Source organism: Colletotrichum truncatum (genome assembly GCF_014235925.2).
Source record: "Colletotrichum truncatum strain CMES1059 chromosome Unknown Contig_0014, whole genome shotgun sequence".
NCBI classification, from domain to species: domain Eukaryota; kingdom Fungi; phylum Ascomycota; class Sordariomycetes; order Glomerellales; family Glomerellaceae; genus Colletotrichum; species Colletotrichum truncatum.
In genome coordinates this window covers 365,614-383,060 of record NW_027222411.1, presented here as the reverse complement: position 1 = coordinate 383,060, position 17,447 = coordinate 365,614, and the positions used below count along the sequence as shown (strand labels likewise).

General features: G+C 47.2%; 3 protein-coding genes across 3 annotated transcripts; all 3 read right to left on the bottom strand.

The window, feature by feature from the left end:
* Nucleotides 1-1,351: 1,351 nt before the first annotated feature.
* CTRU02_215273 (uncharacterized protein) lies at nt 1,352-4,050 on the bottom strand (the record flags this gene model as incomplete). The annotated part of the gene is made up of 5 exons (XM_036730551.1): nt 1,352-2,900; nt 2,964-3,153; nt 3,217-3,410; nt 3,477-3,598; nt 3,664-4,050. 5 exons carry the CDS (start codon nt 4,048-4,050, stop codon nt 1,352-1,354), a joined length of 2,442 nt encoding a protein of 813 aa, XP_036577794.1.
* A 2,238-nt stretch (nt 4,051-6,288) lies between these two features.
* Nucleotides 6,289-6,930, bottom strand: CTRU02_215272 (uncharacterized protein; the record flags this gene model as incomplete). Its single annotated transcript, XM_036730550.2, has 1 exon — nt 6,289-6,930. The coding sequence occupies one exon, from the start codon at nt 6,928-6,930 to the stop codon at nt 6,289-6,291; it is 642 nt and encodes a 213-aa protein (XP_036577793.2).
* Nucleotides 6,931-7,293: 363 nt separating this feature from the next.
* Nucleotides 7,294-7,617, bottom strand: CTRU02_215271 (uncharacterized protein; the record flags this gene model as incomplete). Its single annotated transcript, XM_070206422.1, has 1 exon — nt 7,294-7,617. One exon carries the CDS (start codon nt 7,615-7,617, stop codon nt 7,294-7,296), a length of 324 nt encoding a protein of 107 aa, XP_070059913.1.
* Nucleotides 7,618-17,447: the final 9,830 nt, after the last annotated feature.

Here is a 17,447-nt window from a genome sequence, read left to right as displayed (position 1 = left end):
AGCACTCGTGTAAAAAGAGCGGAACCGTCTTTTTTCCCCAAACGATAGCTACTTTCATTGTTCTCACAGGTAGTACATCGCTGAGAAAGATATTGACTCAACTTAATGACTTAGCCAAGTTCGTATTGCAGTTGCATAGATATCCACGCCACTCCAGCAAGCACAACATGTACCTGGCGTCATCAGAAACATGCCGAATGGCCACAGCAAGAACGTTGAGAGCCGGGGATTACTGCTTTTGCCCTGAATTTTCTGTCGTAACTGATCCTGATGGAATGACTAGGGGGATATTCCACAGGGTGTGGGTGCGGTGCGGCCCGATCCGACCTCCTTCAGGGACTCAAGCTAAAGCGAAGTGACCCACCAAAATCTAGCCGACAGATCCATCCGACAATCTACCCGCCAAAACAAATGCAAACATTGAGAATCCACGTTGTTGCTACCAGATGTATCAAAAGTGAATATGCGGCATGTATTCGGCAACTAGTCTTGATGCGACCCCGGCAGAAACGATGAAGACCGCCCTTCCACTGTTCGAAATCTATGTACATTGCCTTGTTGAGCGGCCGTTTGATTTCAGATACAGTGACCACTGTCTTATCGGGATTGTGGTCATGCGTTTCAATAGTAGGATCTCCATCTATGGGCTACACAGTTATATTCACTGAGGTCAAGCTGAGAGCTTGTCAAGGGCTTGGGATGTTCATGGAGATAGGGACATAGTTACTGCACAAGGCTCACAGCAGTTAGCAGAGCGGGACACACAATGTAATTTACTTCTCTTCTTCGCCGAAATTACACTGCAAAATGTGCAAGCCGATGGCGAATTGGTACCTGGCTTCGTGTCAAAGTCCACTCCGTTCAAATCGTCTTCCATCACCCATCAACACTTCGAGGTTGGAGCCGTCTTCCAGTCAGCTTTGCCATGTGTTCGAGGTCTGGGAGATCGCCCTCAATGACTTCAACTGCTGTTTCCAGTAATTTTTGTTTCCTGAAACTAGCAAACTCACTCCTTGGTCTCCATATTTTATGGTGAACTTTGAGCGACTTGAGCACACTGGAAGGGAAAAGAAAAGATAGACCCTAATCCTAAACCTTACGGGGCTTTTCTTCTGTTCCCTTAACTCTAATCTCCTACTCTATCAATCTCTGTATCTCCGTCTCTCTCGCCATAGCCTCACTTTGTAAAGCTTGGTTTCGGCTTACTATTGCTCTGTCGCTAGAATCAACCGACCATGCAGTGAATGAGCTGTTATTAATCAAAAAAAAAATATGAATTCATTGACTATCCTACGCTCTCTCGCTCAAGATGTGTTTTTCCCATTTGGAATTGAGTCCATTGAACTCATCATTACTCCAAAGCTCCATATCTCTCGCCTTCTATCGGAATTGAACCTGGTACTTTTGTCTCCCACGAATGCCGGAACCTTAGGCATAGCTCCTCTTTACCAAAGTTCACCGGCTCATCCAACGACTGACTTCTTACCACGGCTACGGCTTCCATAGTTCTCATTGTACGCACTCCGGCGCACGTGTTCTTCAAGACGCCACCGTCAGCGGGCGCCGACTGCTGGGACAGGGCAACCAGCTCTGGGATCGTGTCCCAGCCCTCGCCTACTTGTCTTTCCCATAGAAGCCAAACGGTAGAAGCGATGGCAACAATAGCGTGCAAGAGAAGCACTACCGCTGATACCCAGTCAAACCATCCCTGAATTTTCATAGCATATCCAGTAAATATTGCTTTAACGACCATCCGCGTCGCGTTTTCGCCTTGTAGCCCCGACGGTCGGGGAAACGTCTCGACTGGGTCACCGTTGCGTACCATACTACGAAATATAGTCTCAGAACCGTTCTTCCAGTATCCGTAATCCCATGCCGGAAAGAAACGCCACGTATCGAGGTGTCGTTGCATACCGGTGTGAGAAATCCCGTCTGCGAAAAATGTTGATAAGTGTATTTCGAGGTAGGCCAGCTGAGTGTCTGAGTTGGTTGTATTGATGGAAGGGATTTGCGTTAGAGAAACCATTCTCTCCAGAAGCGAAGGCGTGAAGGAAGTGTTGGTTTTTGTATCAGTATCGGCTACAATGCCACCAGGTAACGAAGAATCGGAGACTCTCGGGAACAAAAGGTCATACCAGCTAGATCGAATCCGGATTGACTTATACAGCTCTGGCTTCTTAGGATCAAAATCACTCCAAGCAGAAGGACTATCGTCCTTTTCCAGCTCCGCCCCAACGACAATACGAGACCGACTTCCGTAAAAGTCGTAAGAAAGTACTTGTCCAATTAGTCCTCCGCCATTCGTTTCGACAACAGAGCGGCCTTTAGCCCAACGGGCATCGACAGTGCATGTAGTTAAGGCTAAACCACGGGAGCTTCTTGTTTCATTTTCGATAATGAGCAATGCTAAAGAGCTTGCAGAGCCAGCCTGTGATTCGATTGGTATGACAAGGGGACTAGGCAATCGTTGTTCCAAAAAGAGAGCTGAATTGTTCGAAAGTTCGTTGCTTGACAAGTAAGTCAGCACAGCACTTCTGACGTCAATCGAGACACTAATAGTCGGCTTCTGCTCCTCGCTGTATAGTGAGTTTGTATCTAACTTAGGAAACTTCATGTTCCGCAGTGTTCCCTCGTCAATGGAAGTCAAGGGATCATGCCTAAGGCAAGCCACCCTCACTGCGGGTACCTGAGTCTCTAGTTTCCACCTCCATGTCTGTGCGAGCATCCAGTTAACCGGGTATGGGGCGACTCCAGGGTGGGTCGTCCGCAAGCTGTTCAAGGCGTCTCGGTATAGAGATACGGCGGCACTTTGGAGCACTGCAGAAGGAGCATGGGTTGTATACGTCCAAGTATCCCCTTGCTGTCCAAAGGCACCAGCAACGTACATACTCTTCGTGAGACTATCAAAGCGAAGTGGAGAATATCAGCATTAATAAACGGAGCTAGAAACACTGAAAACTCACGTGCTTTCTTCCAACTGTATCTTGTAGACGTTTTCTGCAAAGTTGAACCATTGGGAATAATAACTGTATAGGGGAAGAAACCCAGCAGAGGGACATCTAAACCTGTGGAGGCGTTCTTGGCCGGCAGAGCAATCATTAACTAGGGAAAGGTCTGCTTCTAAGACATCGGGCCATAACTGCGACTGACTCCCTGAGGTGTTTAGATTAGCAAAATATTTCCATTAACAATTATCCCTGGTACATTGATTCTCACCATTGAGCCAGAAGATGCTACCCCCAATAGGCAAATCCATCATCCTCGGTATCATGAGAACAGCAGTTGCCGGGCCAGCAAGCAAAGATAAGACGCCGCTTAGGACTAGCAAGCCTATTAGAGGCCCTTTCTGTCTCCAACTCTGGTTACGAAATGATCGAACGCCGCCCCAAAACTCGACGGACCAGAAGAAGCTGGGGAAAAGGTCAAGTCAGAAGCTGCTAAGCAATCATAGCGGTAATGCTGTAATAGAAACCAACCTGGCTTGCGCAAAGGCTTTGTCAGATCCCAAAAAACCAAGTGGTACACCTTCTTTGAGCACAAGATGCCGCCGAATAACATTTAAGAGAATGGCGCTTAGGCTGGCTGTGATGAGGAGCTCCTGTGGAACAAGTTGGCAAATGATTTGCATTCGGCAAAATAGAGTTTGAAATATGAACCACTCACTTGCAATTCTGCTGAAATCTGGAGAGCGCCAAGTTTCAAGTCATCCTGGCCTTTAGAGCCCTCCAGTTCACGTCCTATGAAATATCCACGGATGTTGAACGTTAGTAGAAACGCTGATACGGTCGCTGGCAGAACATGTATAGCAGAGGCTGCTAGCACAGCGCGACGTGATCTGTAGAAGGCACTTTTGCGTGGCTCGGATCCATAGATAATAGAGGTGATGCCTAGGCCTATTGATCGCAGAAGTAGTCTGATCTTCTGCCATCGTGGGCTTGAAGGGGGCATATTCTGCGGACAGAGTGGTCGCGCCTTTATCAGCGGTGTACCGATCTGCTTCATCTCGGTTGGCGTGGTGCTTCGGTTAATGGTGGTTGATGAATCGGACATGGTCGGCTGTACTTTTCAATTTTCCAAAGAACCATACCGCAACGCTGAGAGATGCACTATTGATTGTTAAGAGTAACCAGCGTAAGAGCCAACAAATAAAAGCCGGCAAAACAGAGAACGAAGTTTAAAAAAAGCCTGCGAGGAATTTCAAGACAATTTTTGATTGAGGCTTATAATAGATCAGGCTGTACGAAAGAATCAAGTGGCGCGGTCTTTCTCCAGTCAGGGTTAGCATGCTTACGTTCAGAGATTTTGAGGCAAACACGGTTAGCTTTATGCACAGTAATACAACATGGCGCGGCTAAAGATGAGCAGTACTTTAACATGAATTTCGCTTTTCAGCCAATAAACCGTCGCAAGACAGTACCGATGCCGCCTTAAGCTCATCGAGCATGTCAGCTGAACTTCCTTGCAGTGCCAAGACCAGGCTGGGCAATGCAGATTGAGTGTGAGCCACACATCGCTTTCCACCCTGGTTCATGAGAAATTCATTCAACTACAGAGTCAGAAGAGCATTGCACTCGAGAAAGTCTGAGGGTTTACCGATACTGACTGTGCAAACGATCATTTTGTGGAGAGTCGGGGGTTTATCTGATATGGGCAGCGGTTTGATTTGCGCAGATAGAAAGAGTCGTTTGATAATAGCGATTGCGAGTTCAGAACATTTGAGTAAGACGAGGCTCGTCTCAGATGCGTCAAAGCAGGGCCAGAAGAGACGTTGATGTCGTGTTGACTAAGGTACGTCTGGGCTAGCCAGAGAAGTCCGGGAGGCAGAGAGATACACTCGAGATATGATGTATGATTGATGCTTTATCGATTGAGGGGAAAACCGATATCAGAATAATGTAACTCACCTGTCTTTGTCCCCTGTGGTTTTGTTTGAGGGTAAATGGTAGTGGTTGTTGGGACGAGGCTGAGTGAAGAGAGATGCCAAAGTCGTGGGAGACGATGTAGGAAGGAGAACAAGTGTGGCGCTGTGGCTCAGTGGCTCAGTTGATGAGGCTTGATAGTCGTGTTGAAAAGGGCAGGATCGTTACCCAGTGGCTCATTCTGGCGAATTACTAATCTGTCGGCTATATTGGTTCTTCCCTGTAATCGCTGTGTAATGCAAGTAGAGAGTTATTTCCTTAGGGACAATGTTACTGCTGTTGGCTGCGCTTACCACCAATATTGAGCTATTTCTTGGCCTTGTCGTGTTGGTCACGCGGAATAAAGCACCCATATTCCACCATTCGCATTCCGTTTGCACTATGAATTATGTGTAGCCATGGAGATAAACCGTCCTGTCTTGGCGAATTGGGACGGGAGAAGCCATTCTGAAGCGCATCTTGATTTGAATCGGCAGTTCCAGATTTCGTCTCTGACGGCAATAGTTGCGTGTCGGCAGCCGAAACTCCCAACATTCGACTCCTCTCTGTGCATCTCTCACTGGCTACCATCTGTTTTACTTTATACATATCATAGGTCTCTGAACATCGTAACATCTGTGCTTGGGGTGTTTGATGGAGGTACGCAGTTGCTACCCTCGCTGTGGCTCGTAGGATGTCTTCTGTAGTGCTTCTGGTTCTTGATATCCCTAACTAGGCGTCGAACTCTGATGTTCCTTGAGAATTTTCTACAATCCACGTATCCTTGTCCGTCATTCTGCACAAGAGAAGAAGCTGACTTACTCATTCAACTGTCTCTGGGTGCCATCTGGAGCTTGTGAGAGACCATGGTCCAAAATTGGATTCGTGCAGGTCCATGTTGGATTGGAGCTGGTTTAGAAAGGCTGAATCAAGGGGACTGGGCTGTAGTTGAGAGTACTGCTGGTGAATCGAGAGAAGAGATAGCGACCAGAATCACCGGCTGAAAGAAATTGATGACAGTGGTGAAGAAAGAGGACAAAGAGTCGAAGGCGACAGGTGATCAGCTGACAGTGAGGTAAATTAGCCGCGGAGTGCCTCCGGTGTAACTTAGGCAGAAGATGGGGTGGTTACTTAATTCTGATTGACTTTCTTCCTTGGGTTTCCAGGAGGCGCCAACCTGAATTTCTTCCAGTTCGGCAATAGCCATTCAACTTTGGCGGCAGCTGCCTGTCGAGTTGATCTTGTCAATCTCTTAGACGCATATCGGGCTTTTCATGTCGGAAAGATTTGTTGGATTTATTCATCTGTCGGTTTGTTTCATAATACCTGACCCCTCTTCACCACCAAGCCTCGTACATCCTGTCCTGTCAAAATGTAAACAAACCAATGATCAAACCTCCAAGGACGTCTTTTCCGCAACCGCATCATTGTACTCCTCCTCTAACGCCTCTGCAAGATCAGCCATAGCGCGCGCCTCATCTCTCCTCCTCGACAACTCCTCCACAGCAGCCTTCACTGCATCAGCAGCGGCTTGTTTCATTTTCTTGATTGCCAACTTATCCTCCTCTAATTGCCTTACTTCCTCAACTATCTTTGCCGCGGCCTTTTCCATGTGAAAAGCCACAGATCCACTTTGGTGATCCTCCAAGGGCTCCTCAGATAGTTGGCTGTCATCTGCGTTTTTATTCTCATTTGACCCCTGCGGATGCCTCCCTTCGATCAAGACTCGATGCTTCTCTGTGAATTCTTTGAGAGCGGTCTGCAAGAGTAGCCTGTCTCGAATATTCGCGTCGATTTGTCTTTCGGAAGGAACGTCTTGTTCAACAAGCTGTAACCTTTGTAATTCGTTGCGCGCTTTGTTCTCGACGTGTTCGGCGAATTTGCGATTAGATTGAGCGACTTTGAGTCGCAGGTCTAGCTCGTGTATATCTTCTGAGAGCTCCGCGAGCATAGTCGCCTTCTTCCTTTTGTACTTGGACAGCAGGCTCGCGGGCCGACCTTGCGAGTCCGTGGGGCTAATGAGAGGAGACATTCTGGAAGATGATCGAGGACAGGGGGTCTCTTGCACTGTGATTGTGTCTCGAATTCGCCTTTGATCATGGGGTGTTGATTGTTGCCGGTTCTCTGCAGGCTCCGTACTCCAACTTTGCACTGACTGCCGGCGAGTTGATCGGGGTGTCGTTTGCTGCGCTTCTGACGAGGCAGCAGCGGCCGCAAGTGTCTGAAGACGGTCTACGCCTGATGGTCTGACTGGTTGTGTCGCATTGGGCGATTGGATCTGCACCGAAGAAGATCTTGCTCTGGTAGCTGGATCTCGGTGAGGGAACTGCATGAAAAAAGAAGGCAATTAGCTCTTCGCACCGAGTTTTTTGTTCTCGGTCGTGTGACGCCAGAATTATGAGCACCACAATAATTGAAACGGGTACAAAGGGGAAATTACATGTGCCTGAAGGACCCCTTTGACATCACCGTGGGTAAGGAAATTCCGTGGCGGCCCCCGGTTCCGGTACGAATCGTTTTGGCGAGTCTCGATTTCGGTGGCCAGCCATGACCGGGCTTGGTCGAGTGATGTTTCCTGCGCCAGAATGGCGAGGCTGTGGCGGAGATGATTACTGAACTGCTTGGGCGACCGGTCGGAACCTAAAATTTCATGGAGATTCGAAATATCCCAGCGACTTAGGATCTTTCTTGTGGGCGGGTCGACATGACTGCTCTCCATCTGATAATGCAGAGAAAGGTACAAATAGATGTCGTCGTTGAAGGGGGCGACAGGCTCTGTAGTTTTGTTGTTGTAAGTGAGAAAATGGGCGGATAAACTGTTGAGGCGAGGCGAAGGCGGAAGCGGCAGGTTGAATGGATTGAGGTGTTGATAGGGAAAGAACGAGATACATGCGATAGAAGGAAAGGTGAAGACTTGTCGGATGAATCTCGACCTGACCTTGACCGCGTCCACGTGGCACCCCGCTTTGATCTCTGTCCAATGGGACGTTGCAAATGACATTTTGGCCGGTTCAACTCCAGATGCACGGGCCTTGTCTGTCTTGTAGTCTGAGAATCCATCCGATAGATGACAATGACAGGTTTGTCCGACAGATTTTAATCCGACAAGTTATCTACCATCAAGCCATGAAGTGCTCCGCCTGCTGAACAAACTCAGCCTAAACCACACAAAAGAAATTCTGTTAAAAGGGTTCATGTAAGACGTAAGTAATAACGAACCTTTGGCTTCTGGTCGAAACGAAGGGTCATCTTGGGCGCATTCAGCGCATTGCTTTCGTTGTCATCTACATGACAGTCCCTTGTACTGTGCCACCTCTTCCATTACTTCATGCTTCCATGCTACTGCTTCTCATGCACCCGAGTATCTAGCTGTTTGAATCCCCATCTGTTCTCACTCACGACCGTGACATCGCAATCTATCACTGTTGTAGTCCCCCGGTGTCGCACACTCTTGCTGCTAAGAAATAAATGACGGTCGACTCAGATACCCACTTCACCGCGCAAGTTGCAAATACAAGGGGAAACAAAATCCACTAAAATAGATGATGAGAAAGAACGAGAGCTAGTTTTTGGCCATTTGCATGGAGGCCAGAGTTGCTTACTTCTAGGGTATCATTCAGTTTAACGCCAAATAAAGAAAAAAAGAGTTGAAAAGAAGGAAGTCATGGCATCACAAAACACACCATTCGCCAATTGCATATCGGCCTTTCCCCCCCACAATAAACAACTTACTCAGCTGATCCCTCCCATCTTTATCCTCGTCTTCAAAGTCTCTTCAGCCTTGATGAGCACAGCCAACATCATGGACCATATATTGCAGATTGCCCTGTTGGCTTTTGTCATCTCCTCGACCTTGCCTAGCTGCTCTTTGAAATCATCCAAGACTTTTGAGGAACGCAAATGTCCTCTGCGGGCTGCAGCCTGACGATTATGGATCCTGAGTTCTAACATGCTTATTTTAGCATCTTTCTCGTTTACAATCGATGAGCACTTTCTGTGGAGGATGGAAATAATTTGCTTTGCCCCATTCACTTGGCGCATTTCGGTACTCCACGAAGCAATTTTCTCCTTGGCTTGAGCGAATATCCGCTGAGTTTCTCGATGCCAAGCTGTCACGGCCTTGAAATGCGCATCGGCATCCGCCTCGTCTTTTATCGAACCTTCCACATGGGGCACTGTAGGCAATACGGAGAGCAACATGTCGTCGGCGTCGAGGTAGAAATCTCGAAAGCAGCGATCGAGGGCCATGTATGATCCCTCGTGAGGCGACTGTGACTGATACTGCGGCTCAATTTCGGGATTTGCAGCTACATTCTTCTTGAACACGACAATGGCAGCAATCAACGCTCTCCAGAGCCTGGTGTTAACTCGTGCGGGGATGGGCAGTTCGGCGCTCAGGTAAGCAGTGTTGACAATGACTTGCAAACCACAATCAGCTCTATTCTTCTGCTGAGGGCACGCCATCGCTTGGAGGAAACAATTATCCATCGAAATGCCAAAGATGCCAACAGTTGGCGGATGCGGGCTTCGGCCGCAGGCATGTGCTTCGTGTAGTGGATGGAATCGTAAAGCCATGTCTCGATAGTTTCTTTTCCCGGTTTCACCACAGCTAGAACCCATTTGTTATTTAGATGCAACGGCATTATCACTTTGTTCTGTGATTGATCAAGGACCTTGATGAGATGCGCTCCAGGTGCTGGATTGGCCTCTGCGCCTGTGGACAAGGAGGAGACTGATATCCAGCTTGGCTGGGAAGAGCTGGCTATGATGATCACGCAATCATCAATGACATCTTCATTCAGTCGGTTATGTTGCTGGACGAGGGTTGAATGCTGGTACATTGCGAAGGCAGTTCGAGGCCGCTTCAAGGGGCGGTCGCTCAAGGAATCTGCGTCTGCGGCGGCCGGAGACTGTACACCATCCGGAGGTGCGGGCAATGAGGATGGAAAACAAGCAATCTCTCCCATGTTATAGTTTCGTCTAACCCGTTGAGTGGTAGCCGTGTTGAGGTGGGAGAGAAGATACTGCTAATTACGAGGTGGGATGTTGTTGGAAGTTAATTATTAACGTCAACTGATCAGTGAGCGGATTAGAATAAGGCAGGCGAGCCCCTCTCGGGTGGGTTTGGGGTACTTCTTGGCGTCTCCTTCTTGTTCAAGGCACTTGCCTACAGGCACCTAAGATGTTAATGCTTCTTTCTCTCCCTTTTGAACACAGTCTATGACTTTAACCATCCACTGCTTAATAATCCCTCATTTTAGTGATATAAACAGTACCTGCTACAACCTACTCTATTAGATTAGTCATCCTCACATTTCAGGCCTCACTCATATCTGCTAACATCACCACTATCAACCAACTCGTCTCAAACCTTTTACTCTGAATAAATACACCACAACACACAGGATGAGTATGCATGTTTCGAAAAAAGACAGAAGAAAGTCTTTAATGAGCGGTGACAAGATTGCCCAGCCTAGAGCGACTTACAAATTATGAAGCATTGCAAGCAATTGCTCCGCACCTGAGCAGTTGTCTGCCTCAAAAGATAGTGGTTCAGCAGCTGGGCGCCTCAATAATATGAGGGCCAACAAACATAAAATTTCGACCAAGTGACTGCGGTATCACATCAACTGATCCCAAGGATTCGCAGTTTTATCCATGTGAGCGCCGAGAGTAATTTAACATTCACGAAGCGATGGGGAGCAAGCATTCATACTCCCTTGTCTACAGAGAAGTAGTCTCGTTGACACTCTAAAGTGAGCCTCATAAGCGTGTTAGGTATTATGGCATCGCTTCTACTACCAACTTGGCGAAAATTGTAATCATATTACTAAGAGAGGTCGGCAAGCCGGCACATTTGCCCCAGCGACGCCAACTCCAACCGTCGACCTGAACGGTGTGCCTTTTCTGCCACAATCTTCTGATCAACTTCCTCCTGCATCGGCATCTGCGGTCGGGCTTTGCCATCTCGGACCCACATGGTTAGCACAAGATTCCGGGTCTCATATGCATGTTTGCCTCCCCTTCCCTGTTACAACGTACGGCACAGCACTTTGCGAAATGGAGTGCAATCAAAACAGGCTACCTCCGAGAAACCCACCTTGAAATGTGTGTTGGTGCTAGCAGTCAATGAAACGAGATGAAGGATCCACTCCTTTCCAGCCCGTTTTGCCATTACTTTTGAAAATACACGATCGCATCAAGTTGAGCTCAATCTGCACCTCGATTGCCGACGAAGAAAGTAAAGATGCCTGGTCTTTGTTATTCTATAGACTCTTCATCGTCTAACCGGGCATCACTAGCCCTGAACCAAAAAATACCGCCCGTCAGAGAGCCTACCTATGATGGGCCGAACGATATACTAGCATGGGGCTTGGAAGGTGCGTGAAGTTAGACATTTGCCCCTCTTGAAGAAGCCCTGGGCAGCTCTGGGAAGCATCTGGACTGACATGATCTTGGATATCAGCTGTCAAGAAGTTCACACCAGCACAGCAAACTAGCGCGACGAAATCAATGACGCCAAAAGAGATCGATATGCCAGAGAGAGGCCCGACATTATTTCCCATGATGCCGCGATATAGAGATCGAACGACCTGATGTGCAGCTGATCGACGTCGACGAGATTACCTTGCGTTGGAAACGATGTAGCATTCTCGGCAAGACAGATAGCATCGGACGCCATTTAATGGCCGCATCGACGTCGCTCAAATACCGATACTGCGGCCTCTTTTCTTCACACAAAAACCTATGAGTTGCCTATTCGTAAGATGGCGTCATTGCCCTGCTCTAGAAGCACAGTCTGACTTTATTCAACGCCAACACGAATGCCAACTTTGATGTTTGCATAATGATACTTCTTCTTGTTTTTGTAGAGTTTTCATTTCATTATTGTTCCCAACTTTAGGCACAAAAGTCAAGATGGCGATAGAAGGTTGAATCGGTCCATTGACCGGCTTCCCGTTGTGATGGAGCTCAAACTCTCCACCCCAACCTACTCTGGCATATTGAGATGATACTACCACGAGCAAACACCGTGAGAGATACAGAGTATAATGGGAAGTTGTGGTAAGGGATAGAGAGAGGGTATGGAGGACTAAGGTGCTTGGAGTTGAGTTATGTTTATGTAGCATGCCGACAGAAGAAAACGATCTTGTGTTAGAAAGCAGAATGGGCGAGTCTCCAAAGGAACTCATGTGTTGACACCACTATTTTGATGACTAGAATGGTTTGTCTCCAGTGTGAAAATCGGAATGTTCTTGGCTCGGGTAGCAGCAGCTCGGACGCGGCTAATGAATCGATATTTGTCGGGAACAAGAGGCAAAAAGAGACCCATGAACGCACAGGTAGCAAACATAGAAAGAACAGGGGAAATGAGCGAGGTCGAGATCAAAGAAAAGTGGCATTAGTAGCTGAGAAACCACAAATTTTTACATGAGTCGACTTAGTTCTGACCTTAGTACAAATGGTCACTTACCGGAAGAGGTGCTCTTGTTCTGTTCAATTAGCCAAGTCATCTCTAGTCTCCGTGGCCTAGCTTCTGATAAAGGTCCCCCGTGTTGCTGTTGAGTGCAAAAGCTAAACTCTATAATGCATCTCTGAACCAAAGACTGCCGAAGGAGTGGCGAAATACCATCATTACCAAGTCCCTTGTATCCTTGAATGGCTTCGCCGTATATAGTGGTGTTCATGAGAAATATAGACTCTGGTTTTTAGCAAAACTGGAAGAGAGACAATGTTTGACATGTGGTAAAAGCTCCGGACCTCCGGACCTCCGGACCCACTCCGTCGCGCCCCGGCCGTGTGAGGATGTGACGGACTCGCTCCGGCGACAGAGTTCTTGAACAACTCTTAATTTACTTGCTCGCTTGGAGAACACAAGCAGGTTTTTTTTTTTTTTTCTTTTTTTTTTTTTTTTGTGATAGTTGCTGCCGCCCATATTGTAGTCCACGACATGATGCTATTGAAAAGCCTCCGCGTGCCTTCCCTGCTGTGACGCATAATTCCCCCACCTCTTTCAAGTCTTCGCCTCCTCTCTGAAGGCCTATAGGGCCAGTTTTCCACCAAAAGTCTACATAATCTCGACTTGGAGAGCCAAATCGCCTTAAAAACCACATGCGAAGGATATTTCATAGGTTGCAGATGGCGACGCCGCCGCCTTCTTTAGCAGACTTCCATAATTCTGCCTCACAAATAACAGCTTCTCTCAAATTCTGTCACCAGTAGCAGATGCTCCAGAACAAACACCAGTCAAGAAAGCCGGGTTCGAGCCTGCTGGAGAAGACGCCAACACAGCTAGCCCCAGTCAGTCTTCAAGGGTGAAGGGTCAAACACCGCCGACGGTTGTAGCGGCAGCCGCACACCAGACTTCAGCACATTTAAATACAGATATGAGGTGCTATCCCACTGAGCTGAAAACGCAAAAAGGGTACGTAAAAGCAAGCTGCGCACTTGTTGTTTGGCTGCGCTTAAGCAGGGACAATGCGTGGGCACAGCCTCACGCCACATCAATCGTGGCGTAGCCAGTAACATCTAGTATGTCTTGGGAAAGTCTTCCAGGCGCCGACGACTAAGGATCCTCCATTGATGCTGTAAAAACCTCTACTGGTGAGGTATTTTTCAATTGGAGAGGCTATCGGATTCGAGACGGTTCTACGTGGGAAACTGAGGAACAGTTGTGGAAGCCTGTCGGTCGATTGTCCTTCGTTTCGAATTTGCAGCGGCAGGAATGGGAGGACAAGGCGTTTGCGATTAAAAGAAACTTTGGATCCCTTTACTGCTAGTAAGATTCTGTGCATTAAGGGTCAAGTCGCAGCTCGAAAAACCATTAATCTTGTTGATTATGTCGACCACGAGAAGCCCCTGTGGGAGTCTAAGGGCCGCATCCCCGCTGAGGCTGCAAAGGGATAGGCGAGGGATTAAAGTTGCGTGGCAAAGGCCTAATGGGTTTGTTCTCGATATGGTAGACGCGGTGTGTCTCAGGCCCTTGTGGGAAATGTCTTGCTTCATGTTACTTGGTTGCTACATTTTGCTGCTATGGTTGTGGTGGACAAAGAACGTGGGATCGTACTAGTGGCTGCTTTGGAAGTGAAACGCACGTGCTTCTATATTCAGCGGGCGACAGCACCCTGGCGCTTGCGATTGTCGAATGACCTTGACGCTGCAGAATGGGTTTCAATAAGTCTCCAAAATATTTGGCTTGACTTTTTGAAACAGAGGTTCTTTACCTTCCCTTAAGCTGATGGATTGATGTGAGTGCTGGGGGTTGATTGCGATTAGACGTAATGTTGCTGTGAATATCTTACTACGTAGTGATGGAAAAATTGAGAATGTATCCGTTAGATTATTCATGTTGTAATATATCCACAGGCTTCTATTCACAAGATATATAGCATTCTTTTTCAATTGTAGTACTTATACCAGAAGAGCTGACATGACTGTAACACCAAAAAAATGCTTCTTGCTTCATTTATCAGCCTGTATCAGTCCAATATCCTATCGAAGCCTGCAAGGCAACATTAACATCAGTCCCAATCTTCCACCCAATTTTTACCCCTCACGAAAATGATACATGGATGTTGGTTGTCAACCTTGCTGAGTGGCTAGTTCCCCTCACAGCTGAGTATCTAGTGCCTCATGACAGTTGAAGGGATAGCCTGCGTGGAGTCGCTTCCTTAGCCCAGACTCTTTTTAGCGGAGCGCTAATAAACACGCTTTGTCTTGATCAGGTCAAGATTTTCGGACTTTGTGCCATGAAAGGGTTAGAAGGAAGATATGATTATTTTTGTGCGGCTGAAAACAATAGAGCTCAGGAGGCCATGGGGGTGGCAGCATGCTCATAAACATGGCTGACAATGGAGCGGGTCGAAGGCAGATCGCAAGATCATGGCAAATGCAAAATTATCTAGAGCAACGGAAATTTTGAAATCGGAGAAATAGTATCATCAAAGGGACGGAAACTATTCAGATAAAGAAAATGAACGTTGTTGGTTGTCTTTAACCCGCTGTCCAATTGTCCTCAGTACAATGCTTTGCTAGACTTACTTTTGAAATACTCGAGATGGACGCACATGTGAATCCTAGATAGTCCCTTTTAGATCTCCAACATTGTCTTGTTTTTCTTTCAAGGCTGTGATTTGCGGATTTGTGGTGAAAAGAAGCTTAACCTGACCGCCACAAAACTTTATCGCGTTGTTGGTTGAGGGAATTGCCTTGGCGTTCGACTAGTCGCATTTCTATTCGCATTCTTTTGAGATTGCTATTTCCAGGGTGGCTGGCTAGAACGGGCTTTGCTTTATCCTCCCTTTTTCATAAGCGAAGAGGCGTATAACCATCGTCAGCCGCAACGCCTAAGTAGATTATCGGAGATAAGGCCAAAAAGATGGCACATGAATGAAGAATGCCTCGTATAAATTGCTGTATATCATGAAGATGCAACTCGATTGAATGTTTGATCTGTACTCCTTGTCTTCCTTTCATCGTCATCAAACAACTTTGTTTCACTTCAAAATGTCTCTCAAGCAAATTCTTCTCACTGTTTCCTTCTTGAGCCTCGCGGTCGCTCAAGAAAACGTCACGATCACCGTTCCAAAAGGCTTAACCCGCATTCTCATCAAAGACACCACCAAGAGAAACCCAACGTGCGGTGACAACATCTGCCCTGCCAGCCAATGCGGTAAATGGATCGGCCAAAGTGACAACAGCTGTTGCGCGCTATGGACAAGCTCTAGCGGTCCAAACAACTGCGACAGCGTGAAAACCTTGATGTCAAATTTCGGCTTCAACGGAGATGGAATCGCTGGAAGTGGTGATTTCTGTACCAGAGGTGGATGGCGAGTCTCTGCAACTTACGAGTTCTGCTGCCCATTGAACTATCACGGCGTGGAATACGATAATGGAGATCGCATTTACAAAGTCAGATGCGTTTCGTCTCTGGATCCAGCGAAAGTGGACAACATCATCGAGCTAGAATGGCCTGGTGGCAGCGGCTCTAGCACTCCATCGGCATCAGGAAATTCGGGCGCTAGAGCTACTAGGACTTCAGCTTCAGGCAGTGCAGCGGCGGCAACGAGCACTACCACTGGCAACGGAGCCGGAATTTTGAACGCTGGAATGGCATTGGCTGCAGGAGCGGCCTCTTTGATTGGACTTGTACTTGGTGCTTGATTTTTTCAATTATACTGGCATGGCTATACAGCAGGTGATGTAGGAGGAGTTTCTATTTAAGTTGAATTACTGTATCTTACTATATCTTGTAACTCTTACTCATCTACCATGTTCTTCCCCTTTGCAAAGTCCTCTGATATTGCCTCGTGAAGTCTGATTCCCTTCCGAATCTCAGCAATCTTTGCTATTGTTTAGCGGCCTGACTAGGTGTAATTAATAGCAAACCAGACGCTTGTTCTAGGGAAATGTGACAATTTAGAGCTTGCAAGTGCTACAAAACGGTTTATACTACATCGAAGCAATAAGAAGTAAGAAATGGGTTTTGTCTAAGCATTTTCCTTTCAAGTGATTGAATGGCTCCTGGGTCAACAGGACCGAAACGTTAGGTGCATGCCTCGTTAGTTACAATGAACGTCGCAGGAGCACAGCCGACTGTTTATCTTGATTTAGCGTATCTAGGTCCTAGGTCCGATTGCTTACGTCTAGGTGCATCAGGATTGTCTTATTCTTGATTTGCCTTGATGTCTAACGCCAAAAAAATACTGGGTCTTTAAATTTTAAAGCAGGATACCTTGCTTTTTACGAGTCATCCGATAAAAGATGACGCACGCAGGGTCCGGCCTCGGTATCAGCTTTTGGAGTGACCTCAATATAATTTCGTAGCTGTTTAATGAGCATGCGGTTCCGGAGAAAGCCTACTTCATCTTTCTAAAAGCAAACGTGAACACCAAATTCTCGAACGACTTTTCGAAATGTTGACCGATTACTTGATCTTGACTGGCGCAGCCTGGAACTATTACGGGGCTATAAGAAGCCTTACAAATATGATTTCGGGCGGCCCAAAAATTGCCCAATCTGGTCAAGCCTTACAACAACAGATGTTCATTACCGGCACGGGTGCGACTTTTGGCTCTCTCTACTTATACGTTTTTATACGACCGGAGTACATCAATCTGTTCCTTGCTTTTGGAGCATTTATCAAGTACTGGGCATTTTGAGCGGATTTGTGGCGTACAAATATCACAACTTGCCACGTGCACAATTCATTCGGTTCGGGCTCGGTAATGGCTTAATCGGAACGCTGTTGTGGATTGCTTTCGCTGCGCGTGTAATCCATTCACCTTAGCACTACACTTAACGGTTGCGAGCCATACTTGAGGGCTTGGTCTAACGGTTGGTGGAACCGGGCAGGGGTTAGCATCATAGAGTTTCTTCTCCTTTTGTCATCCAGGGTGGTCAGACAGACGGCTTGACATGTAGTCAAGGGCCCTACCAAGTGAGATCTCGAAACTCAAGTCTACCGTAATGCGGGGTAAAGTCAATCAATATTACTGTAATGGGTTTTGATATCTTAGACGAGGAGGCTCTTAGAACAGAGAAATAGGG